A 26,917-nucleotide genomic window follows, 5' to 3' on the forward strand; every position below is an offset into this window, starting at 1 on the left:
TCGTGAAACATTCAAGCTGCCAGTCTCTGTTTATCACTTCAGCACCATGGACAGAGTCACTACTTTCAGATTCGAGAGAGTACCGTGTCATTGCATGACAACCGAAAAACAAGTCAAGCTTTCACTTTTGGCTATTTAAAATCACAATCCCTAAGAGTGCCAGCCCTAGTAGCCTCTCCTAGTAGGGGAATTAGGCTTATAATAAAAAGTGGCTCATAATGAGAATCACAACGCCTGGCAATTGACCACAAAACGACTCAAAACATATAGGCTACACAGCTCAGCACGATGATTTTGACATTAGGCTTTCTTGGTCTGAGGGCCAAACTTTCCCTCCTTTCAGTCGTCTTGTCTACGTCTTTAAATGGCGTGTTTTGGGGAGTGAGTAGAGGGCGGGACGTGAGAGTGAGTGAGAGTCCAGTACGAGCCCATCAGTTGCGCTGAGGAGAGCGAACGGCCCTGGGATAAGCGCGTTCACAAAGAGAGAGAGACAGGCTCGAGTCAGGGATAGAGAGACACTGCTGTTCTGTTCAGCACTAGGCTACTGCGCTGCGCGCATCACTGTTAATAACCTTCTCATCCCCTCATCATCACCACCAGCATCACGACCCTATACTGGATGTGCTAAAACCAAAGAGCGTGTTGCTGTATATGGGACTTTGTTTTGGATTATTGGGATATTGTTTGGATCTATACAACATAAATAAAGGTAAGAATCGAAGTATATATTATGTTCTTTAATGTATTGAGTGTAGCGGATAAAAAGACTCAAGTAGCCTAGGCTATAGCTTATAACACCGTGTTGGGTGTATTTGTAATTGTTCACAAGCTTATCTTTGGATATGATTACAGTGAGTCACATTCATTTCGCATGGACTATTTCGCATGGACCTAGACGACGTGTCCACGCAAAACACAAAATAGGTTATATTTATAGGTTAATATGGCATTTGAAACAGACGATTTGTGGAGAAGGTCGAGGCATATTATGAGGCTGCACATAGCTCGTCATGTTGAGGAGCGAAATGCAGGCATTAAAAAGTTTCCGTTTGTTAAACGGCTGTAAACGTTTCTGTGCCCTTTGCGAAGTGTCCAAAACGTTTGATTTCACGTCATTTTTACATTCTGTCATAAAGAGTACATGTTCAACTTAATTTTAAAAACACGTTTTCCCATTTCAAGAGGCAAAGAAGAAGAACAAAAAGTATGGTCAGCGCCAAATAAAGTAACATGTTTGACCATAACAGGGTTGACATCTTAAATCAGCCATGAATCCCGTTGTGACAGGGGGAACGGAAGCTTGTTGTGTGCAACAGGGAGTGGCAATTTAATGCAAGTTAACCCGAAAATGTCATTGTTAAAACATTTCAAGCCTGTCTCTCTACCAGGTTGACCTGTTCTGCTTAGACCCGCTCAGTATTCCACCACAAAACACCAGACAATTGGAGAGAAAAAAAGTCTAGACCCAGATGACCTGCTTGTATCTTTTTAAAGGAATAGTTTCTCCATATTAAAAGGAGACTTCAGTTCATTTAACAGGATTGACCTTCAAAGTAGAGCCATATTTAATTCAACCGCTAACCACGTGAAATAAATATTAATCTTCAGAAATTACATTGTCAAAGCAACAAAATAATGAGGGCTTTACAATGATGGTGAAACTTGGAGAAACGTTGGGTAGGTTAAAGTAGGTTAAAGAAATGACAAGGTTGACGGAGGGACGTGTTAAAATGCTAAATTTTGGCACTTCGGCGAGCATTTATTGAATTCACCATGTGGTCTATATTAAAGGGTACTTCATTTAATATAACATTAGTTTAAAAAATGAATATTGGCACTCTTTTTGTGGAATGACTAGTACATGCGCTCCCCACATTGCGCCAAGCTTTCGGGGACTAGGCATCTGAATTACGTGGGAAAAGTGTGATATTAACTATTTACACGAATTCATCAATCCCTCTGTAATCTCGAAAGTATGTCCCAAAACAAGAAGGAACGAACCCAAACCATCTACCGACTCGTCCGTCAAATCCTCACATCCTCCAGACTGCCTTCGTGCGTGGAGCGCGAGAAAAGCGCAACGAGAGACAGCATCACGAAGTAGGTTACGTTTTTACTGAATCTCTGTTGAAATGATCTTTCCTTTGCGCCCTCTTTAAATATTTTATTTTCAACGATAGGAATAGTGTATAATGGCAGGAGATGAGGCTTAGTCTAAGAATTAAACTTTGCTAAGCCAGGCATGTGGACGGGGCATCCCAGTAGGCTGTTTAATGTAAGGATAAGGCTACATATTTATAGTTCAAGGCAACCTTTCAAACTGATGTTTTAAACATGTGGATTGAGGTACACGTTTTAGTCAGGAATGCAGGCCTATATTCGAATTGACTTTTGAAATAGCTCATGTGGACCGTAAACCCCATGAGAGTCAAACTACGAGCCCCCATTTAGCCTATATGACATGATTATCTGTAAGTACAGTAATGACAGAAAACTACAAAGCTGATAAGTGTGCTTGTTGTGCATTTCGAAGCAGCGGTGTGGCGCTCCATCGCGTGTCAAAGTCTCTTTGGCCTGATTTTATGCGAAATTAAACCGACCCTTCAATGAGAGAGAACCTCCGTGCAGAGTGAATGTGACAGATAACGAACGCAGCAGGAGGGAGGCAGAGAGAGGAGAGTTCAGCTCACACTGACTGCGAGATACATTACGGCCGGTTTAGTCGTCGACAGAAACCGTTGTCGATATACTGTATCTCCAACAATGAAGACAAATTAATCATTTATGCCAAGTCAATGTCTATACGGTAACGGTATCGCGTGACACTGCAGTTAAATAATTAAGCGTATATGTAACGGGAAATACAGGCCTACAGGGCAATGCGTAATTCATTCGTTTGAACTCCAACAGCAATTACAGACCTAATAACAAAAAAAACGTAGACCAATACAGAGGAGCAAAGCCAACAGTTTTATTATAATGGAGTCCCTGAATCTGTAATACGACCCCTGAAACATTGTTTTAATACAAGAGAAGGACACCTGATCCGAAAGTATTGTGCATACAATAACTCGTCTCATCCTGATGGACTGGGGCAGGGATAGGGAGAGGCTGCACGGGCAATGTTCATAGGAAAGCTAGCTGGATATCAGGTTTCATTGGCACCATGGCCCCCTATTATTACCATGACTTCTGAATGGCAACCCTAGTACCTTATTAGCTGATACTAGGTCTTTATCCAAAAGGGCACCCTCTTCCCTACACAGTGCTCTACTTTTGACCAGATCTCTATGTACCCTTGGTCAAATGTAATGCACTATATATCTCTCATTATAGGAGTAATAACATGAACGTATCAATGGGTCAGAGGTCACTACATCCTTCCAGGCCCTTTAACCTCTCTAGGCCTACTATCCCCAGACGGATTTGCCTTTAGACAGGGATAATTACTAGGCCTATGGCTAATAATTACTAGGCCAACTAAGCCGTTGACATCTGAATGGCAATCCTGACTAGGTCCTTATCAGCTGATCCAAAAACAAACATGATAAATATGTACCCAAGCATGATGGTTGTGAATGTCTCCGTACCAAATGGCACCATATTCCCTATATAGTGCACTACTTTTGACGAAGGCTCATAAGGCTCTGGTCAAAAGTACTTTACTGTGTAGGGAATAGGGTGCCATTCGGGATGTGTAACAAGAGCGAGGAGGTCCAGGCCTAGCATGGGGGTTGTCAACGAGAGGCACAGCGTTGCATTAACATAGTGTATCAGTTACCAGAACTCAATAGCAGGCTGGCTGCTCTATGCAGATAGATGAACTATTCAGAACAGGCAGGTGGTGATTAAAGGACCTATTGTGTGTCAGAGTACGTTGTTCTGGTATCGTCATGATTGGACTAGGCTTTTGTCTGGGGCTCGAGAGACCATGGCCAGGCCAATACGACTACAAGAGCAGAAGGCTGGTTGAGTACACATGTAGGCCTGCGGTTCTGTTTGTATAAGGTTACAGGTACAATATACAAATTCTGTGGGCTGCCACTCAAAGAGAAAAAGAAAACAAACATTAAAAAAGGTAGATAAGTATAAAGTTTGGATCCTTTTGCTTTGGAAACTATGTGTATTTATATTTCTAAATGTAATTAAAAAAAAATACAATTATAGGAGTTACCCCATCAATTGACTCGCATTCATTTCATCTTTATCAATAGCTGTTTGTGATGGTAACTAAAGATATGTTAATGAGAGGGATTGTGGCGCTGCTGGATAATTAGTCCAATTTATCAGGCTGCAGATAGGTCCCACTTTTTCCACATTTCGTTACGTTACAGCCGTATTCTAAAATTGATCAAATAATTTCCCCCCTCACAATCTACACACAATACACCGTAATGACAAAGTGAAAACTGTTTTATTATTACATTTAAAAAAAGAAAGACCTTATTTACATAAGTATTCAGACCCTTTGCTATGAGACTCGAAATTGAGCTCAGGTGCATCCTGTTTCCATTGATTATCCTTGACATGTTTCTACAACTTGATTGGAGTCCACCTGTGGTAAATTCAGTTGATTGGACATGATTTGGAAAGGCACACACCTGTCTATATACGGTCCCAAGGTTGATAGTGCATGTCAGAGCAAAAACCAAGTCATAAGGTAGAAACGCCGAGACAGGATTGGGTCGAGGCACAGATCTGGGAAAGGGTACATAAAAAAGGTCTGCAACATTGAAGGTCCCCAAGAACACAGTGGCCTCCTTCATTCTTAAATGGAAGAAGTTTGGAACCACCAAGACTCTTCCTAGAGCTAGGTCAAACTGAGCAATCGGGGGAGAAGGGCCTTGATCAGGCAGGTGACCAAGAAAACAGTGGTCACTCTGACAGAGATACAGAGTTTCTCTGTGGAGATGGGAGAACCCTCCAGAAGTACAACCATCTCTGCAGCACTCCACCAATCAGGCCTTTACGGTAGAGTGGCCAGACGGATGCCATTGCTCAGTAAAAGGCATGACAGCCCTCTTGAACTATGACAGCCCTCAGACTATGAGAAACAAGATTCACTGGTCTGACAAAACCAAGAGTGAACACTTTGACCTGGATGCCATGCGTCACGTCTGGAGGAATCCAGGCAACGCTCATCACATGGCCAATACCATCTCTACGGTGAAGCATGGTGGTGGCAGCATCATGCATGATGTTTTTCAGCAGCAGGAATTGGAAGACTAGTCAAGGATCGAGGAAAAGATTAATGGAGCAAAGTACAGAGAGATCCTTGACAAATCTCTGAATGTCCTCGAGTGGCCCAGCCTAAGCTCGGACTTGGAGCCGATTGAACATCTCTGGAGAGACCTGAAAATAGCTGTGCAGCAACGCTCCTGTCCGGAGCTGCCAGAGCCGCCCTCCTGTCCGGAGCTGCCAGAGCCGCACTCCTGTCCGGAGCTTCCAGAGCTGCCCTCCTGTCCGGAGCTGCCAGAGCCGCCCGTCACTCCGGAGCTGCCAGAGCCGCCCGTCACTCCGAAGCTGCCAGAGCCGTCCGTCACTCCGGAGCTGCCAGAGCCGCCCGTCACTCCGGAGCTGCCAGAGCCTCCCTTCACTCCAGAGCTGCCAGAGCCGCCCTTCACTCCGGAACTGCCAGAGCCGCCCTTCACTCCAGACAGAACTGTTTCGGGTGTCTCCTTGCTGATTTGTTCATCAGTGTTCAGTTCCATTAATAAAAGGATGAACATGTACCACGCTGCACCTTGGTCCTCACCTTCTTCCACCAACAGCCGTGACAGTATTGGAGTTGCCATCACAAAGCCCTGATTCTATAGAAGATTTGTGGGCAGAACAGAAAAAGCGTGTGTGAGCAAGGAGGCCTACAAACCTGACTCAGTTACACCAGCTCTGTCAGGAGGAATGGGCCAAAATTCACCCAATCTATTGTGGGAAGCTTGTTGAAGGCTACCGAAAACGTTTGACCCAAGTTAAACAAAGAGGCATTGCTACCAAATACTAATTGAGTGTATGTAAACTTCTGACCCACTGGGAATTAATCTCTCTACTATTATTCTGACATGTCACATTCTTAAAATAAAGTGGTGATCCTAACTGACCTAAAACAGGGAATTTGTATGAGGATTAAATGTCAGGAATTGTGAAAAACTGAGTTTTTAAATGTATTTGGCTAAGGTGTATGTAAACTTCCGACTTCAACTGTATATATTTCTCTCTGGCTTTTGCTTAATTTTGGAAGAAATATATTTGTTCAAAACTGTTAAACTATTGTGTTTCTCTCTCTTCGAGTCAACTACTCGCCACATTTTATACACTGCAGTGCTAGAAAGCTGTATCTTATGCTTTCATTGGTAGATTAATTCTCTGTTCCTTTGATTGAGTGGACAACATGTCAGTTTATGCTGCAAGAGCTCTGATAGGCTGGATGACATACTCCAGAACTTGTCATAATTATTGTGTAAGTCAATGGAATGGGGTGAAAACCATGAGCCTCCTATGTTTTGTTTTGAAGTCAATGTACCCAGAGGAGGACGGAAGCTAGCTGTCCTCTGTCTGCACCATGGTGCTACCCTACAGAATGCTGTTGAGGCTACTGTCGACCTTCTTTGCAAAATAGTGTTTTAATCAGTTATCTGATGACATGATTATATTTTGTGTAGTTTTATCTAAAAAGGATACATTTTTAAATGTTTTACAATTAAAACATTTATGAAATTCACTGAGAAGGACGGTCCTCCCCTTCCTCTTCTGAAGAGCCTCCACTGGCAGCCTATAGATTTGCTTTAGCTAATGGATGCATGTTTATTGGGAGGCGTATTTGATTATCATTATCTTATGTTAAACCTAACATTTGACAAACCTTTACACGGTGTCACAATGCTGCCATTTAGACTGCTGGCTGGCGGCAATAATGTAATTACTTGTTCAGTTATTAAAGCTGGAAATAGAAACATTGCAGATTGTAAAAAAAAATTGAATCATATGCAACAGCATACTAACCAGCTACCAAAATATATATTTTTAAAATGTACAACTGTCCTGTATAGCATACCTAAACCTGCATGATATGAGCCATCCTCGTGCTCTCTCCCGGCTTTGATTGAAAGATGTTGTGTTTCATCCTGCAGTGTAGCCTACTATCTACACTACATGGCAAAAAGTATCTGGACACCTGCTCGTCGAACATCTCATTGAAAACATTATGAGCATTAATATGGAGTTGGTCCCCCTTTTGCTGCTTTAACAGCCTCCACTCTTCTGGGAATGCTTTCCACTAGATGTTGGAACATTGCTGCGGGGATTTGCTTCCATTCAGCCACAAGAGCTACAGGCCAGTCAAGTTCTTCCACACCGATCTTGACAAACCATTTCTGTATGGACCTCGCTTTTTGCAGAAAAGGGCCTTCCCCAAACTGTTGCCACAAATTTGGAAGCACAGAATCATCTAGGACGTAGCGTTAAGATTTCCCTTCACAGGAACTAATGGGCCTAGCCTGAACAATGAAAAACAGCCCCAGACCATTATCCCTCCTCCATCAAACTTTACAGTTGGTACTACGCATTGGGGCACGTAGCGTTCTCCTGGCATCGGTCAAACCCAGATTTGTCCGTCAGACTGCCAGATGGTGAAGCGTCATTCACTCGAGAAAACGCGTTTCCACTGCTCCAGAGTCCAATGACAGTGAGCTTTACACCACATCAGCCGACGCTTGGCATTGCATATGGGGATCTTAGGCTTGTGTGTGGCTGCTTGGCCATGGAAACCCATTTCATGAAGCTCCCGGCGACCAGTTCTTGTGCTTACCTTGCTTCCAGAGGCAGTTTGGAACTTGATAGTGATTGTTGAAACTGAGGACAGGCGATTTTGACTTGCTATTCTCTTCAGCACTCTGTGGTCTCATTTTGTGAGCTTGTGTGGCCTACCACTTCGCGGCTGAGTCATTGTTGCTCCTAAACGTTTCCACTTCACAATAACAGCACTTACAGTTGACTGGGGCAGCTCTAGCAGGGCAGAAATTTGACAAACTGACTTGTTGGAAAGGTGGCATCCTACGACGGTGCGACATTGAAAGTCACTGAGCTCTTCAGTACAAACCATTTTACTGACAATATTTGTCTTTGGAGATTGCATTTCTGTCACCTGTCAGCAATGGGTGTGGCTTAAATAGCTAAGTCCACATACTTTTGGCCATAGAGTGTATATCTATATACAGTATTTAGCTGCTATTTTGTTATAAATGACACATCAAATAAATACCTTATCAATGAGGAAAAAAGCAGTCGGCTTGAGGATAATTTCAGCCACTATTTATTGTTGAACTCAGTGGGTTACAATATTCAAGGTAAATTACATTTAATAAAATAAAATGTCATCTAACTTGAGAGACTTCCCTGGTCTCCTGAAGTCCTCCTTGCTGCTTATCTCTCTCTTTTTTTCTATGTACAGGCCTACAGTAGGTACAGTATTTGACTGTGTCGCTTTGCATTTTTGTGTGCAAAATAATGTTTTCACCACGGCCTGTAGGGGCAGGTTGTGGGCCCAACTGTTTTCCATACCGAGTATTGACAACCCAGACAAGTCTTTCCAGAGACATTGTGCATTATACTGTATGTCCATTGCGCTACACACAATTTAAACTTAGTCTTGAAGGACGCATGCCAATATATACCAGATAAGGGACTGTAGATATTGCAACCACACAACTCAAACGCAGTTTAACCAGTATGAACGGAATTGCAAATCACTTTTTTTGTTCAATCCCTCAAGAACTGTTGTCCGCTAAAGATTATTGCCTGTTTACCAACGTATTGGTTGTCCAGTATCCAGACGACCTGTCCCCAGAGCTTCCTATACAGTTCATCACTTTCAGTAACGTGTTGAGGCCCGGCAATTAAGCAGAATGAGAGAGGCTCAGTCAAAGATGCTGCAGAATTGCTGCATTTGAAGCAGCACTCCCTTCTGCCCAGTTTCCCTGACGTTGCTACGGCAATCAAGCTGTTTTTATCACCTCTGTAAGTGCCGCTTCTGCAGCGAGATCGTTTCCTAAACTAAAACTCATGAAGAACTACCATGGAAGCATTTATGCTCTCAGTCTGATATGAGCTTTAGAACACCTGCGTAAGATCCACTCATTGCACAGGGGCCGTCTTAGCCTTGACCACAGCAGGTTCAACGATTTCCTCTTACTTCTAAAAAAGTTCTTTATCTTTTGTTTTTCAAGGCCTGAGGCTTTATTTTTTGGTCTTATTCCTGAAGCCCAAGAAACCTGAACACCAGATTCTGGTAACCAGAAAGATTGCTTATTTTCATAATATTTCTATGCTGACTGAATGGGACACTACAATTCAAGCCTTCAACTCTCAGTGTATATAATGATAATCTTATTTTAGTCATCTTAAAGCCTGAAGATAACACCAGTTGCTATTCAGATAAAACAAGTGATTGGTAGACCACGTCCAAAAATGAAAAATATTATGATAAACCTTTAATGTATGTTTATACTATTTGATCACTGAGATGAGACCAAATCAGAGTTTTACAAACTAGGCTCTCATTAGCTCAGTTGATTGTAGCACATAAAAGGGCAATTTTCTCACATGATGATTTTTGGAAGGTATACTTGTAAATCATTATTTTTATGATGATTTTGTGTGTTTTGAACCTCTATTTCTGGCGCTATATTCATTTCAATACAACTTCATTTGTCCCCTCAGGGGCAATTAGCCATTAGCCAATAGTCAATAAATGCTTTTGGTGAGCTGGTACTCTTACGTGCGAATAATGAAACAATTCCTGTTGTTTTTCAGTTACAGCTTTGGTTTGCCTAAGGCTGGACCAGCACATTTTATGCTGATTTAGACTGTTATGTTTCTCCCTTTGTGGAACCTACAGTGTAATCATGTTTTTTGGTGAGCTGAGTAACTATACGGAATAATGATAGAATTTCTGTTTTGCAGATACGGGAAGTTCTGCAAGGCCTGAAACTGGACTAGAACATACAGCACAGTGCCACGGGGCGTGGCTACGGATCTGAAGCCAAGATGGTCGCCGTCTGTTTTAATCCTTGCAGTCGCCTCAAAGGAAAATCATCGGATGGGCCTCTGTATCACTGACAGAACACACTGAGGACCAGCATTGTCGATCCTTAGGTAGGAAGACGGATATTTACTCCTTTTCCTCTCTTCTCGGATTGGAAGACTGGGATTCGACAGGAGGATTTTCCTCCTTTAAATAGCCTCTGGTCTATATCAAAAGGATATTGCGTCATCTTCTTAAATAAAACATTGCACGCTTGGGACATACAGTACATGAAATATATCAGTCTTTGAAACAAAAAACACACCTGATGCTATTGACAATCTAAGGATCTCTCCCTCTAACATCTAACCCCAACCGGCACAGTCTACCCTACGTATTTTTTCTATAATGCATCCCTTTAGTCTCTCCCAGCGTGTTCTCCTGCTGCTCAGTACTCTGTTGGGCCTGTGCCAGGGTCTGGAGTTCACAGGCTCCGAGGGTCAGTGGGCTCGGTATGTCCGCTGGGACGCCAGCACCAGAAGTGAGCTCACCTTCCAGTTCAAGACAGCCGCGTCCGATGCCCTGATCCTCTACTTTGACGATGGCGGCTACTGCGACTTCCTGCTCCTCACGGTAACGGACGGGAAGCTCCAGCTCTGCTTCAGTGTCGACTGCGCCGAGACCACGGTCACCTCTGAGAAATCGGTCAACGACAGCCGCTGGCATTTTGCTACAGTCAGCCGACACAACCTCAGAACGGTCCTAGCCCTGGACGGGCAGACCAAGGCGGACGAGGTTCGACCACAGCGCCAGTTCATGAAGATCGTCAGCGACCTCTTCCTCGGAGGTGTACCCGGAGACATCAGGACCTCGGCAATCACCCTGCCGACGGTTAGAGAGCTGCCACCGTTCAAAGGAGTTATCACAGACCTGAATTACGGGAACAAGGTTCCCACGCTGATCAACAGTCAGAAGGTGCGTCTGGAGATGATGGGTCTCTGTACAGAGAACCCATGTGAGAACGGAGGCCACTGCTCCATGGCTGATGGAGAACCGTACTGTGACTGCTCCAGAACTGGATATACCGGACGGACCTGCGGTGAAGGTAAGATCGTTCAGTCTTACTGACCAATGTCTTTGTTGAATGTAGACAGCAAGGTACAAATAATGAATGCTAAATGTGTTTATACAATATTTGAATTGAACGAACTGACTCTTTTCTCCAAGGTTTTTGCTACACTGTACCATTTCCATGTCGAAAAAAAACTATGTACAAGAGCATGTCGACAGATTCAGCTCGAACAGAAAACATGGACATCTCTGTGTGGGTGGTTCCTCTTTCACAGTTTATTTCAAATGAATTGTATGTTTTATGTGGGAGTCATATTGGAAGTGATATACCGTCTCTGCATTCTATTATTACTTTCATGAGAAATCTGTACAGGGATGCAATATTCTTTGATAAGAATCATATTACAATGTTCAGTCATTTTTCTTCCCATATATTCAGCTCCTGCAAGTGTTACAGGGGCCAGAAGGTACAAAATGGTTTGAATAATAAGGAACAGCTTTATCTTTCTCCTCTTGGTCACTTATGCCAAGGCTACCTCTGCTATGTGTCTTAATGTAGTGCTCTGACAAAGCTCATAGTAAATTCCTACTTTAGTCCTTAGTTCTGCCTTCATGAGACAGGAAGCTACCGTATCTCTCAGACAACATCACCTCCTTCCTCTTTTTCATCGGTCTGGAGTGTATTGGGTGACTTAGAGACTAGAGACCCATGAAGGCTGAGTTTGATTCACTGCTGACCCACTTCCCGTTACTGCCTGGTTAGGTCACTTCCTGGCTGGTTAGGCCAGAGTGAAAGGTTGAATAATGACGCAACTCCATCTTGAAATACAGGGGATGAATGCACACTGAGTACTCCTCCATTTGTGGCTTGTTACCTTATACTGCAGCTCTTTTTCCCATTTCTGGTTCTAATTGTTTTAGGGTTTCAAACATTACTAGCTATTTACTCCACCCCACTGCTATGCTTAGCATTCCAAAACACAAGATATGGTATGTCAGAAAACCATACATGTCCGCTGCACTGTCAGTCTCAGTGACTGGGCGTTATCCTTTAGTCTGGTTCCGTTCTCTCTCAGCCACTGTCTAAAAATGAGGAGAGGAGAAGAGATCCATCCATTCATTTGAGAGCTTCTCTCAGGCCGACACAGAGCTGCCATGGGAGCGATAACATTCTTGTGCTAAAACAACTGAGATTTAATAGGTTGCTTGTGATTCAGGATGACGGTTGAATAGAGGGCCATGTCACCGCCCCAGGGCAGTGCTTCTAATTTACAACGCAGCACTCCTATTGGCGGAGAGGACAAACGCCACTAGACAGGAGCACAGCACTGAGAGCACTCTCCTGCTGTGCTAACTGGAACAGCCCCCTGTGTCCAGCACGCACACAGCTTTCCAATCTCTCTCTCTCTCTCTCTCTCTCTCTCTCTCTCTCTCTCCCTCTCTCTCGCTCTTACTCTCTCTCTTTGTCTCTCTCTCTTTCTCGCTCTCTCTCTCTCTCTCGCTCTCTCTCTCTGTCTCTCTGTCTCTCTGTCTCTCTGTCTCTCTCTCTCCCTCTCTCTCTCTCTGTCTCTCTGTCTCTCTGTCTCTCTCTCTCTCTCTCTCTCTCTCTCTCTCTCTCTCTCCCCCACCCCTCTATATCTCTCCCTCCGATTAATTTATGTGGCTGATTGTTGATTACGCCGCAGAGACGCTGAAGCATAATTAGGAGGATAATGAGAGCAGAAATGGCTAATTTGACCAGGAAACTCTGGGACAAATACCACACTAAATTCAAACTGACATCTGCAATCGACAACGCCTTATAGGGAGTTCTTATTGTTACAGTATGTCTACAACTGCTAAAGCATGTGGTTTTTTCTTCAGACACTATTGCACTGCAGTACAATACAGAGAGCATATTTTGCCCACATTGCTTAACATCACCGTCAGCACATGAGACATTAGAGACACAACCATTCTTAAGTCTGTGTCTGTGTAGTGTCTGTGTAGTGTCTGTGAGACTGATTGAGGATTTTTATGCTGCATCATGTGTTACGCTAATGAGTAATGGGTGCAATCTGTCGGACCTGTAAGTGTTTACTGTGTGTGTGCGTGTGTGTTTGTGTTTGTGTGTGTGTGTGTGTGTGTGTGTGTATATGTAAGGCAGACTGGCTGGCTGCATGGCTAAAGACACACACACACACATACACACACACACACACACACACACACACACACACACACACACACACACACACACACACACACACACACACACACACACACACACACACACACACACACACACACACACACAGCTGCAGTTAGAGTTATCCTAGCGGGCCCTGGAGCAGGATTCATACAGTAGGCAGATGGCAAGGCCCACTAGGCCTCAGAAGCATTTAGCATTTAGACTGGGATGGGCTGTATGACGTATGCTCCTCTCATAGTTTTCACAGTTGTTAACTTCAACCTAGACTGCTTAAAGGCCGTGTATGCAATGTACAGTGTAGTGCAATTCAGTGATTAGCATTTGAATGTGTACATGAACTATAGGCTAAACTAATCAAGTGACAATGGGTTAGTTTAGCCTATATTATAGTAGCTGAAACAAGAGGATTGGGTTTAGCCTAGCCTAGCAGAAACATCATCATCAGGCCTTAACCCCACAGGATGATTAGGTTAGCCCTAGCTAGCTGAAACATCATCAACAGCAACATTATCGTCAAAGCCTGCCCTGGGTTAGCCTAGCTGTAGTTAGCAAAAGCTTCATTAGCAACTAGCAATCAGGATTAGGTTAGCTTAGCTAGCTGAAACTTCATATTATGACTTAGTTAGCCTTGCTAGTTGAAACATCATCATCATTAAACATTACATCAGCACCATCATCATTCCCCAGCCCAGGATGACTGGGATGTGCATACCTCTAACATAATCATTATCCCAGCCCTTAGCCCTCACCCCCAAAGAGCCACATAGAGCCCAGTCTGCCAGGATGACTGTGTTAGCCTAGCTAGCCTAGCTGTAACATAACCGGCATCATTATCCTAGCCCTCAGCCCTCAGCCTGCCCACAGAGCTCAGCCCTAAACCACCAACCTGCAGAATAAGACAATAAACAGATGGCCATAAGACACATGTTCAATCTGTCCGCCCATGTGGATCAGGGCGTATCAGTGTTTAGGTGCGTCAGAGCGGAGGGGCTGGAATAAGACACCGTTTGCTCGCCCCCGTGCTGTTCGGTAATATTACAGCCATTGCGGTGAAGTGGTGTTATCATCAGTCATTTGGATGCGTCCCAAATGGCACCCTATTCCCTACATAGTGCACTACTTTTGGCCAGAGCCCCATAGGGAATACGGTGCCATTTGCGATGCTGGCAATGCTATCATCAGTCAACGTGCAAAATTATTAATGATTTCTGCAGAGTCATTTGGAATGTGGCATATCTTATCTCTGTTCATTGTTTCTTATATGGCCTTGAAATGTAATGTTTTGTGTTCCCAAACCTATTAAATTAAATGAATAGATTTTGACATTTGAAAGACTGGACGCCTCAGGGGTATTTTAATTACAAATGAGATATTCAGAATGTTAAAGCTATTATGAGCTATCGACACAAGCTCTAGGATTATGTAACGTACAACCTGATTGCCATGTTCTCATCATCGGACTTCTACAACTTCCTTCATTTTAATAAGCGGTCTAAAAAGACCTTATTGAACTGTAAAAACGGCCCTGCGAAAACAGTAGTAATTGAAGCCTGGGGCAAACAAACTGTTAAACAAGTGCTGAAGAGATGCCTAGGATCTCGGCTTTGGGGATTAATAAACATACATGGAGAAATGACTGTTACAATAATCTTACTATGGAAATAGGTCAGGGGGGAAAAAATAAAAAGAGGGAGGACTTGCCTGATGTGTATGTGTGTGTGTGTGCTTGCATGTCTGTGTATGTGTATCTCTGCGTGCACGTGTGTGTGTGTGTGCGTGCATGCGCCTAATTCCAACACAAGCGGAGTGCAGAGGGCATTTGTGTCCGGTCCCAAGCCTGACAGTGACGTTAGAATTTCAGTGGGCTGGGATGGAGGATGGCGTCGCTAGCTGCTGCGGCTGGTAAAGTGGAGCAGGAAGAGGATTACACAGGAACCACATGTTCTCCTATCTGCCGTCCATTGGCTTGTTCTGGACACTGCAGCTCTGTGAAGGGAAGGGGGAAAGCTTTAGCTGCATGTGTTTTGCAACCCAGCATTTCACAAACACACACGCGCCAGGGACACCAAATCCCCCTCTCGCCTGCAGGGATGCTGTCTATCAGGCTTCTGCTACCTCCCTTCTTTAGTCTTTCGCCCTTCGCTCCTTGTCTTTAACCCTGTGAGCCAATGTCGTACTCCGTAATCTGGCTACTTCAGCTACTGAAACATTAGCTGTTTCTGCAGGTGGTGCCTCCATTTTTGGATTTTTTTTTATGTTGCAATATCCATTGAGTATTTGTCGACCGTGTCACATTAACATGAGTAACAACATGGCCGTCAGCGAACAACATGGCCGTCAGCGAACAACATGGCCGTCAGCGAACAACATGGCCGTCAGCGAACAACATGGCCGTCAGCGAACAAGATGGCCGTCAATGAACAACATGGCCATCAGTGAAAAACATGGCTGTCAATGAACAACATGGCTGTCAGCGAACAACATGGCCGTCAGTGAACAACATGGGCACAGGTAGCAGGACTGAGTGGCCATTTTGAGTACCTCCATCATGCCCTCCACTCTACTACTATAACCACTATAGATAGCTACAGCTATCAGCACAAAATAAAAATAACCCTCTTCCCACATGTTCAGTGGGAATTTACAGCCTCCATGCAGATAACACGATGGAGTGGCCATTTTGAGTGTATGCCCTTCACTTTAACCACTTGCTATCTATCAAATAAATACAAGAAACCCTCTTCCCACACGCTGGTTGGTTGGTTGGGTGGGAATTGAATGGCCTCCGGTGTGGCCGGCCGGCCAGAGATCTAACCACGGCAGCTAGCGTTAATTGCTTTGAATCAAATTAATATCTGATATGGCGTATTAGCCTGGCACTTTAAACATCTAATACAGTCCTTCTTAATTACGATCTGTTTCATTTCCTCCCACTACATGTTGCTCTCAGGGGCTGATTAAAGAAATCTGTTGGCATTTAGCTTTTACAACCGTTCCAGCTACATGCGCACTCGCTCGCACACACACACACACACACATACACACACACACACACACACACACACACACACACACACACACACACACACACACACACACACACACACACACACACACACACACACACACACGGCCGAGTGGCCAGGGTTAAGATGTCTTGAGGTTAAGGAGGGATAGCCGAAGACAGCTGTAGCATGGCCGTGTGAGAATTCATGGCATCCCGTTGTGCGGTTACTTCATGTGTGTAAATTCAATGTGTAATTTTTTTTTTTTTTTACATGACACTCTAGAGCTAGAAATAATATAGACTAAACATTTATGTAGGTTCAACATCCTCCGAGGCTTGCAGCGTTGGGCCTCTGGGTGTTGAGTTTCAGGGCTGTAACTTTCAATCATTTTTTACCCGATGAAAACGAAGCTGAACCCCTGAAGGAGTAAACAGTGTGCATTCCTACAAGCCAATGTGAAGTCAGGGGAGGTTGTGATGGTGTGCAGAAAGGATTTGGGTCGGCAGTGAAGTGAACTCTAGGGGTTGGTGGCGGAGGGTTGGGTTGGCGGGGGGGGGGGGGGGGGGGGGGGGGGGATCGGTCCGGGGGGTTTCTAGATATCCACAAACCTCACAACATCATAAATCCACATCTGGCTCTCTACAGGAGCTGGGATTTATGCCTCTCTATCTTTAACTATGTGTATGTGAGGAACACTGTGGTATATACAATGCTAAATATTATGTCTCTCCTGAAATATTTGCTGCGATGTGAAAGAGTTGTTTAATTAATACAATTAATCAGATTAATTGATGATGATTTACAATGTACAATCTGGTTCCCTGAAAGGATGGGACAGATGTTTCATGTGTTCTTCTCTCCACAGGATTTTTTTGGTGTTGTTATTTTTAAACAGGCATGTACAGGGACAGCTCTGGTCCTTTACATGTTAACAGAAAAATAATGCTTCCGTGTGTTGTTAGGTATTTATTTTGCATGATAGACACCATGCAAGCCAAAGCAGTGTGATGCTAATGCTAGGTATCTCTCTGCCTTCTCTTCCCTCTCCCTGCTAACTCCTCAGCAGCCGTTCAGAGGAAACCAGGTGAGTTCTGTTTCTCAGATGAGACTCACATACGGAAGGAGGAGAGGGTTCAATAGTTACAGGACACATTTTCAGACAGCAAGATAATAAAGTAAATACGAACGTAAGAAATATTACAATGTCCACATGCATCACAGAAACTGCAAAAATAAACTGGTCTATCAATAGGCCTATAGAAATCAACATGATTAACATTTTTGCAGCGTAGTCGTGCCTGATGCTTCTACCACATTTTGATCTAAACATGAAGCTTTTCCATGCCCTACGGAAAGCTTTGTTTTCAGTGTTGATAGCCATGCTTTGCCTTTAAAGCGAAGCATGCCTGACCACAATGCAGCAGTATTGGTGTGTTCTTATACTCTCTGTCTCCATCTCGCCTTCTTCTTCTCCCTCAAGGCTTAGCACATCTGAAGGCATCTGAGTCAGGTACGATCTCTTCTTTTCTCTCTCCTCGCCTGCTTTGGGGTCAGATTGAGTGTGTGTGTTTCTCTGTGCACTGCCTCTTCGCAGCCACATCTCCTCTACCTGTCAGTGTGTGTCAGTGTGCTCTGCTGTCATCGTAGTGTTGCAGGGGAGGATGGAGCTGCACGGCATGTCCTGATCATACTGTGCCCCCCGTGCCCCCTCCCGTGCCTCCTGTGCCCCCTCCCATGCCCCTTCCCCAGGTTTCTCTGTATTACATAATGGTGTGTTGGCTCACTGCTGTGTCTAACAGTCTAACATGCAGTGGCAACATCTGCTCTTCCTACTCTAGCCTGACCTCAGCAGATAATGACTGTGTGTGTGTGCGTGTGTGCGTGTGTGCGTGTGTGTGTGTGTGTGTGTGAGAGAGAGAGAGAGAGTGTGTGCACATGTATGTGAATGCTTCCTCCATATGTGTGTTTGCGTGTGTGTGCATTGCAGTTCAGGGGAAGATGCTACTCTGCCTGGACTCTGGCCTAACAACACAGTCCCACACTACAATATTCTCCCGTCACCCCCACATCCCTGTCAGCCTCACACATGTATGAGCTGGCAAGCAGTTAGTGGCACATGACATATACAGGCTCCTAGTCCACTCTGGTGCTATGTGAGAAGACATGGAGGAGGATGATCCTAGCATGATGCAGCTGATGCAGTTTATACAGGGTCACTGTGACTTGGCCCTGAACATGAGAACACTTCGGGGGACGCTATGTGGCATGCAGAGAGAGATTTGTGTGTGTGTGTGTGTGTGTATCTTTCATTTGAATGCATCTACCACTCTGGGCTATGATCTGTTTGCATGCATGTTACTCAATGCTTGGCAGGGGGTGTAAAGGTTGGTAGTTCTTACTCCCTTACTTACTGCCTTATAGATGAATAACAGTAGTTCAAGCCTCCTTTTTTCTCCTTTCTTTCCTGCCCTCCTCTCAACCCGGGACGCCACTCTCCCGCTCTTCCTCCATGGATCCCTTCTTCTGCATATCTATAGGTAGAAACAAAGGTACAGAGCTCTTTTCCTTATTAACTCTACTGTACTCGACTGTTCTCTACTGTTCCCTTCTGTATTCTACTGTTCTCTACTGTACTCTACTGTTCTCTATTGTACTCTCCTGTTCCCTTCTGTTCTCTACTGTTCACTATTGTACTCTCCTGTTTCCTTCTGTACTCTACTGTATCCTACTATACTCTACTGTTCTCTACTGTTCTCTACTGTTCTCTACTGTTTCCTTCTGTACTCTACTGTTCTCTGCTATACTCTACTGTTCCCTTCTGTTCTCTACTGTTCACTATTGTACTCTACTGTACTCTACTGTACTATTGTACTCTACTGTACTGTTCTCTGGTGTTCTCTAATCTACTGTACTCTACTGTACCCTACTGTCCTCTACTGTACTCTACTGTACTCTCCTGTTCTCTACTGTACTCTACTGCTCTCTACTGTACTCTACTGTTCTCTACTGTTCTCTTCTGTACTCTGCTGTTCTCTACTGTACTCTCCTGTTCTCTACTGTACTCTCCTGTTCTCTACTGTACTCTCCTGTTCTCTACTGTACTCTACTGTACTCTCCTGTTCTCTACTGTACTCTACTGTTCTCTACTCTACTCTACTGTACTCTCCTGTTCTCTACTGTACTCTACTGTATGCCAGGGGAACTGTCTGATTCCTACAGCTTGTTAATGGCGTTGTAGAAGGCTGCCGGAAACGCAGTTGACTACTGTATGGCGTGTGAGTGAGGGTGTGCATGTCATTGTACAGTACTGTACCACTGAGGTGTATGTTTTCATCTGATCTGTTTCACTTCACTGTGTCCTTCAGCTCAACAGTAGTTGATTGGAATACTGGACCTGACATTTGGCTTCATAATACTGACGTCAGAGTGAAGGATTATTGGCATAGTAAAAAGTCATGGTTTGGTTTCTACCCCACATTATTATTGTAAGTCATGGTTTCTGTGCATAGTGATTTGTAAGACTTGTTTCATAATTGATACAAAACCATGTGTTACAGTGTGTATGCCTCCGGACAAATTTCGGGTTAAAATAAATGATAAATTATACATTTCAACTTATTCCTGTTCGGGCGGAAACCCTGTATGGTTTTATTAATATACAGGTTGACTGAATTCATATACAGGTTGACTGAATTCATTTACAGGTTGACTGAATTAATATACAGGTTGACTGAATTCATATACAGGTTGACTGAATTCATATACAGGTTGACTGAATTCATATACAGGTTGACTGAATTCATATACAGGTTAACTGAATTCATATACAGGTTGACTGAATGAATGTACACATTGAATACCCATCTGTTCTGCTGCGATGAGGGAATCTACTTTTAGCCAAGTACATTATATCAATGTATGCTGTATTCTGCCATAGACAGCTGCTTCCCCAGCTCACCTTATTTCCAAATGGGAGAGTTTGTTCACATAGTGGTGACTGCTCATACAAGGCTACGTAAGGATTGGGGGGATGAGGGGGATGGGGAGGTGTGGGGGTGGCTGACTAGAATGACATGAAGAGGGATAGGACCATACGACAACGATGGTGACATAGAAGGGAATCGGAGGAACTTGTCACGGAATGCTGAGGATGGTTCTATTCATTTCAAATTCTCACCCAGGGTTATTGTACTTCCTTCTGGAATATCTCCAAAGGAAATGTGAGATTCTTGACATCATTCACCTAACTATATGTGTGCACTTGGCAGAGTGTAGAGAGGCTAAAGAGAGATGTGTGACCTGTTGCCACAAGAAAAGGGCAACCAGTGAAGAACAAACACCATTGTAAATAAAAACCCATATTTATGCTTATTGCTTTTCCCTTTTGTACTTTAACTATTTGCACATCGTTACAACACTGTGTTGAGAGGGAGAGAGAGAGAGAGAGAGAGAGAGAGAGAGGATGAGAGAGAGAGAGAGAGAGAGAGAGGATGAGAGAGAGAGAGAGAGAGGGAGGACGAGAGAGAGAGAGAGAGAGGACGAGAGAGAGAGAGAGAGAGAGAGAGAGAGAGAGAGAGAGAGAGAGAGAGAGAGAGAGAGAGGACGAGAGAGAGAGAGAGAGAGAGAGGACGAGAGAGAGAGAGAGAGAGAGAGAGAGAGAGAGACAGACAGACAGACAGACAGACAGACAGACAGACAGACAGACAGACAGACAGACAGACAGACAGACAGACAGACAGACAGACAGACAGACAGACAGACAGACAGACAGACAGACAGTGAGAGTGATTTGTTGGAGGGACGGTATAACGCCCAGGGACAGTCAGTCAGCTATCTTTGTGCGTCAGCCAGTTTGTCGAGGCCAGCCATCTCTAATGTGAATATGGAGCAGAAGGATCACCTTGTCTTGTTATTCACAGTCACATCTGGGCTAGTACAAATACAGGACAGTTAGTCCAGCCTAATCGCAGCTTGACAACCAGAGCTCTGCTCCAGATAGCATCAAGAATATGTGGTCCACTGGGGTCACCAATGTGAAAATGTAGGCTATGCACTCACTATAGTCAATTGCTTTGGAAGAAAGTGTCAGCTATATTAGCATGTTTATATTAGCAACATGCTAGCACCCTGGGGCAAGTCAAACATAGTTGTGCTCCAGTTAGCAACATGCTAACCCAAGATAGATCACAGCCTGTCGTTTCCAATGGGAACAAATTAGTCAAAGTGGTCAGAACAAGCAAGGAGGTTGGCAGAGCCAAGCGCCAGCTAGCGAGATCCTATTGGCACATTCTAGCAAGCATTTGCATATTTTCGTTAGGGAACGCCTACTCTGTAAAGTGTGTGTGTACTGTATGTAACAACTCAATTTGCCTTTGCTCTCCTTCTAAACAATGCCATTTGTTAAAATTTTGGCAAAAGTTACATTCTAACAAAACTTTGTCTACTCTACTTGTAAAAAATTTTAGTTTTGGGAATAGCACAGAAAACCGTATTGAGATCAAATGTTTAATTGATGAGGAAATTGGCAGAATGTCGTCCAAAATCCTTCTGGTTCCATCTTCTCCCACTGCCAGCCGCTGGGCTTCCTCTCACCACCATACTTGTTAGTGAGTGGAAACGCCAAGCGGATGCTTCACATTTATACATCTGGTGAAATATCTGTCTCATTGTTCTATCTGTGGCCTGATGGTGATGGCAGTCAACCAGTGGCTGTGCCCCACTTAGCAACATGCTCCAGTTAGCTAGCTGCGGGGCTACTGTTAGTTAGCATGTGCCCACTGCCCCAGCCAGCATCTTGGCATATGCTGCTATAGCACTGGCTAAAGGTCAAATGACACTCTGGTTCATGACAGTCCATGCATGGACTGGCCCATTATTTGCTCAGTGACTTGTGACAGTATTATAATCCACATTACAGTATCTTCACTAGGAAAGAGTCTGATTGTACATACAGATTTCTATTGGCTTAGAAAGCTCAGTGTCCACCAGAGAATCCAGCGTAAGCCTTTTTTTTCAGACTTTTTCTTGCCCCCAGGGGAAAACTGTGGTTGTGTGATTTCCAGCATGCAGCCCTCTACTATCCAGACTGTTTTAAAGACAGAGGAGGAGTAGACTGATGACTCCCTAGAGAGAAAGGCAGTGGGATAAGACCCTGAGAAGAGGGAGGGAGGAGGGAGGGGGAGGGAGGGAGGGAGGGAGGGAGGGAGGGAGGGGAGGGAGGGGAGGGGAGGGAGTGGAGGGAGGGAGGGAGGGAGTTCTTGTCTAATCTCTCTCCTGGAAGTTCTTCTGGGGTCCCTGGAGTCACACTCTAATTACCCTGCTGCTGCTGCCTTCCCTGCTGCTGCTGCCTCCCCTGCTGCCTGTTGATGAAAAAGTCCGGCACCGCAAAGTTCACATAGCTTTACTTTCTTTCTTTTCTTTCTCTTGCTCGTCCCTCTTTCACCTCCCATGTATGTGTTCATGTGTACACCTGTCCTTCCCCCCTCACCCATTCTATCTCTCTGTTCCCTGTTTATTCTCTGCTTATATGTGGTTGTGTATCTACCTCCCCTATTTCTATCTCTCTGTTCCCTGTTTATTCTCTGCTTATATGTGGTTGTGTATCTACCTCCCCTATTTCTATCTCTCTGTTCCCTGTTTATTCTCTGCTTATACGTGGTTGTGTATCTACCTCCCCTATTTCTATCTCTCTGTTCCCTGTTTATTCTCTGCTTATACGTGGTTGTGTATCTACCTCCCCTATTTCTATCTCTCTGTTCCCTGTTATTCTCTGCTGATATGTGGTTGTGTATCTACCTCCCCTATTTCTATCTCTCTGTTCCCTGTTTATTCTCTGCTGATATGTGGTTGTGTATCTACCTCCCCTATTTCTATCTCTCTGTTCCCTGTTTATTCTCTGCTTATATGTGGTTGTGTATCTACCTCCCCTATTTCTCTCTCGCTCTGAATTCTCCCGTCAGAGCATGATTATTAAGGGGTCAACTACTGCTGTGTCTGCTCATCTGTTCCTCTCATCCCAACCCTCTCTCATCTCTGTCCCAGTGGGAGTTAGGAAGGGGGTTAGGGTTCAGTCTCCATAGCCTACTCTCAGCGAGCAGTCGGTCTGATGGTGTCTGTCTGATGCTGTTAGCCTCTGATGCTAGCTCCCAGCTACAGTAACACTAGGATGAAAATATGCCTTTCCCTTACTTTTCCCATGTGCTGTTTTTCCTCTCCTATCCTCTCCTCTTTCCCCTCATTTCCTCCCCTCCTCCTCTCCTCCTCTCATCTCCTCCCTCCATACTCTCATCTCCTCCCCTACCCTCCTCTCTGCTCCCCCACTTCTCCCTCTGTACTCTCTTCTCTTCTCCTCCCTACCCTCCTCTCCTCCTCACCTCTCCTCCTCTCCTCCCTCCATACTCTTGGCTCCTCCCCTACCCTACCCTCCTCTCCTCCTCACCTCTCCTGCTCTCCTCCCTCCATAGTCTTGTCTCCTCCCCTCCCCTCCTCCCCTACCCTCCTCTCCTCCTCACCTCTCCTCCTCTCCTCCCTCCATACTCTTGGCTCCTCCCCTACCCTACCCTCCTCTCCTCCTCACCTCTCCTCCTCTCCTCTCCTCCTCTCCTCCCTCCATACTCTTGGCTCCTCCCCTACCCTCCTCTCCTCCTCTCCTCCTCCCTCCATACTCTTGGCTCCTCCCCTACCCTCCTCTCCTCCTCACCTCTCTTGCTCTCCTCCCTCCATAGTCCTGTCTCCTCCCCTCCCCTCCCCTCCTCCCCTACCTTCTCCTCCTCTCCTCTCCTCCTCTCCTCCCTCCATACTCTTGGCTCCTCCCCTACCCTCCTCTCCTCCTCTCCTCCCTCCATACTCTTGGCTCCTACCCTACCCTCCTCTCCTCCTTACCCTCTCCTGCTCTCCTCCCTCCATAGTCTTGTCTCCTCCCCCCTCCCCTCCCCTCCCCTCCCCTCCCCTCCCCTCCCCTCCCCTCCCCTCCCCTCCCCTCCCCTCCCCTCCCCTCCCCTCCTCCCCTACCCTCTCCTCCTCTCCTCCTCTCCTCCTCTCCTCCTCTCCTCCTCTCCTCCTCTCCTCCTCTCCTCCTCTCCTCACTCCATATTCTTGGCTCCTCCCCTACCCTCCTCTCCTCCTCACCTCTCCTGCTCTCCTCCCTCCATAGTCTTGTCTCCTCCACTCCTCCCCTACCCTCTCCTCCTCTCCTCTCCTCCTCTCCTCCCTCCATACTCTTGGCTCCTCCCCTCCCCTCCTCTCCTCCTCACCTCTCCTGCTCTCCTCCCTCCATAGTCTTGTCTCCCCTCCTCCTCCCCTACCCTCTCCCCCTCTCCTCTCCTCCTCTCCTCCCTCCATACTCTTGGCTCCTCCCCTCCCCTCCTCTCCTCCTCACCTCTCCTCCTCTCCTCCCTCCATACTCTTGGCTCCTCCCCTACCCTCCTCTCCTCCCTCCATAGTCTTGTCTCCTCCCCTCCCCTCCTCCCCTACCCTCTCCTCCTCACCTCTCCTCCTCTCCTCCCTCCATAGTCTTGTCTCCTCCCCTCACCTCCTCCCCTACCCTCTCCTCCTCACCTCTCCTCCTCTCCTCCTCTCCTCCTCCCCTACCCTCTCCTCCTCTCCTCCTCTCCTACCCTCTCCTCCTCTCCTCCTCCCCTACCCTCTCCTCCTCCCCTCCTCCCCTACCCTCTCCTCCTCTCCTCCTCTCCTCCTCTCCTCCTCTCCTCCTCTCCTCACTCCATATTCTTGGCTCCTCCCCTACCCTCCTCTCCTCCTCACCTCTCCTGCTCTCCTCCCTCCATAGTCTTGTCTCCTCCACTCCTCCCCTACCCTCTCCTCCTCTCCTCTCCTCCTCTCCTCCCTCCATACTCTTGGCTCCTCCCCTCCCCTCCTCTCCTCCTCACCTCTCCTGCTCTCCTCCCTCCATAGTCTTGTCTCCCCTCCTCCTCCCCTACCCTCTCCCCCTCTCCTCTCCTCCTCTCCTCCCTCCATACTCTTGGCTCCTCCCCTCCCCTCCTCTCCTCCTCACCTCTCCTCCTCTCCTCCCTCCATACTCTTGGCTCCTCCCCTACCCTCCTCTCCTCCCTCCATAGTCTTGTCTCCTCCCCTCCCCTCCTCCCCTACCCTCTCCTCCTCACCTCTCCTCCTCTCCTCCCTCCATAGTCTTGTCTCCTCCCCTCACCTCCTCCCCTACCCTCTCCTCCTCACCTCTCCTCCTCTCCTCCCTCCATAGTATTGTCTCCTCCCCTCCCCTCCTACCCTCTCCTCCTCTCCTTTCCTCCTCTTCTCCCTCCATACTCTCTTCTCTTCTCCTCCCCTACCCTCCTCTCCTCTCTTCCTCTCCTCCCTCCACACTCTTGGCCCCTCCCCTCCTCTCCTCCTGACCTCTCCTCCTCCCCTACCCTCTCCTCCTCTTCTCCCTCCATACTCTCGTCTCACTCCTGACCTCCGTGATCAACCGAGCAAAACCGATTCCCTCTTTTTCATGGATTATGAGTGCGTCAGCGGTTACGCAATCCAGGGAGTAATGGAAGGAGAATGAGGAAAGAGAGAGCTAAAGAGAGAGGGGGATGGGGAGCAGAGGAAAGGGATAGGGGGAGAGAAGGAGAGAAGGAGAGACAGACCGAGAGAGAGGAGAGGAAGGGAAAGAGCTAATGAGTAGGAGGAGTGAATATGTGTCTGTCACATTTGGCCGATGTTGTTTGCCTTGGTACAGCATCACAGCAGGATTACTGCTGCTGGTTAAGCCCGTGTCAAAACAAAACCCTTTTAATCTGTTAACACAAAATGGCTGCCTCTTTATTGGCTTACCGTATCAGTTTAAAAATGACGCATACTGTATAGCATACAGCTGTAATATGTGTAATAATGCATTAAAGACACATACAACACAGTCAGCAAAGAAAGGTTGTTAAGTAACAACTGGTTGTGTAAGAGCTGGTGTATGGGTGCTGATTGAGGAGTGCACATTGACTAAGTGCATAATTCAATAAATTGCAGTGCAGATCACAACTACCAATTCATTTTCTTGGTCCGGATATCTGAATGCTCTCTTTGGTGCAAAGATTCACAAGAGTCACAAGGCATTTCACATATCAGGATGTATTATTGAAAAAAATCTACAGTATGTAAAACCAAGGAAATAACATTATACCCAAGCGCAGCATGAGTATCAAAATGGAGATTGGAAGATTTTGGAAAGGGATTGTGAGAATGTAAGCCCCGGCAGTTGGTTGTAGATGTGCATTGTGTGATTTTCTTTCTGACATGTGTTGATGTGATGCGTGCAGTCAGGCAGAGATGTTCACACCGTGGAGACAGAGAGAGGGTAAACACACATGGCATGCTATGCCAGCAGAGTGGCAGCAGAGTGGCATAGTGCAAAGAATGACATCCTCTACTATTCACTGTCTGTCTGTCTGTCTGTCTGTCTGTCTGTCTGTCTGTCTGTCTGTCTGTCTGTCTGTCTGTCTGTCTGTCTGTCTGTCTGTCTGTCTGTCTGTCTGTCTGTCTGTCTGTCTGTCTGTCTGTCTGTCTGTCTGTCTGTCTGTCTGTCTGTCTGTCTGTCTGTCTCTGTCTCTGTCTCTGTCTCTGTCTGTGTCTCTGTCTCTGTCTCTGTCTCTGTCTCTGTCTCTGTGTCTCTCTCGC

General features: G+C 45.8%; 1 protein-coding gene across 1 annotated transcript in view; it reads left to right on the forward strand.

Annotated features, from left to right (window-relative positions):
- Window positions 1–519: 519 nt before the first annotated feature.
- The window catches only part of LOC109901393 (neurexin-3b), a 524,234-nt gene continuing 497,836 nt past the window's right edge, over window positions 520–26,917 (forward strand). Inside the window, exons 1-5 of the mRNA XM_031837378.1 lie at window positions 520–709; window positions 9,958–11,123; window positions 17,352–17,372; window positions 17,769–17,798; window positions 18,826–18,837. Of these exons, the coding sequence (XP_031693238.1) occupies window positions 10,427–11,123; window positions 17,352–17,372; window positions 17,769–17,798; window positions 18,826–18,837 (760 nt within the window). The 5' untranslated portion in view covers window positions 520–709; window positions 9,958–10,426. The remainder of the gene's footprint in view (window positions 710–9,957; window positions 11,124–17,351; window positions 17,373–17,768; window positions 17,799–18,825; window positions 18,838–26,917) is intronic.

This window comes from Oncorhynchus kisutch, linkage group LG12 (assembly GCF_002021735.2).
Source record: "Oncorhynchus kisutch isolate 150728-3 linkage group LG12, Okis_V2, whole genome shotgun sequence".
Lineage (NCBI taxonomy): Eukaryota > Metazoa > Chordata > Actinopteri > Salmoniformes > Salmonidae > Oncorhynchus > Oncorhynchus kisutch.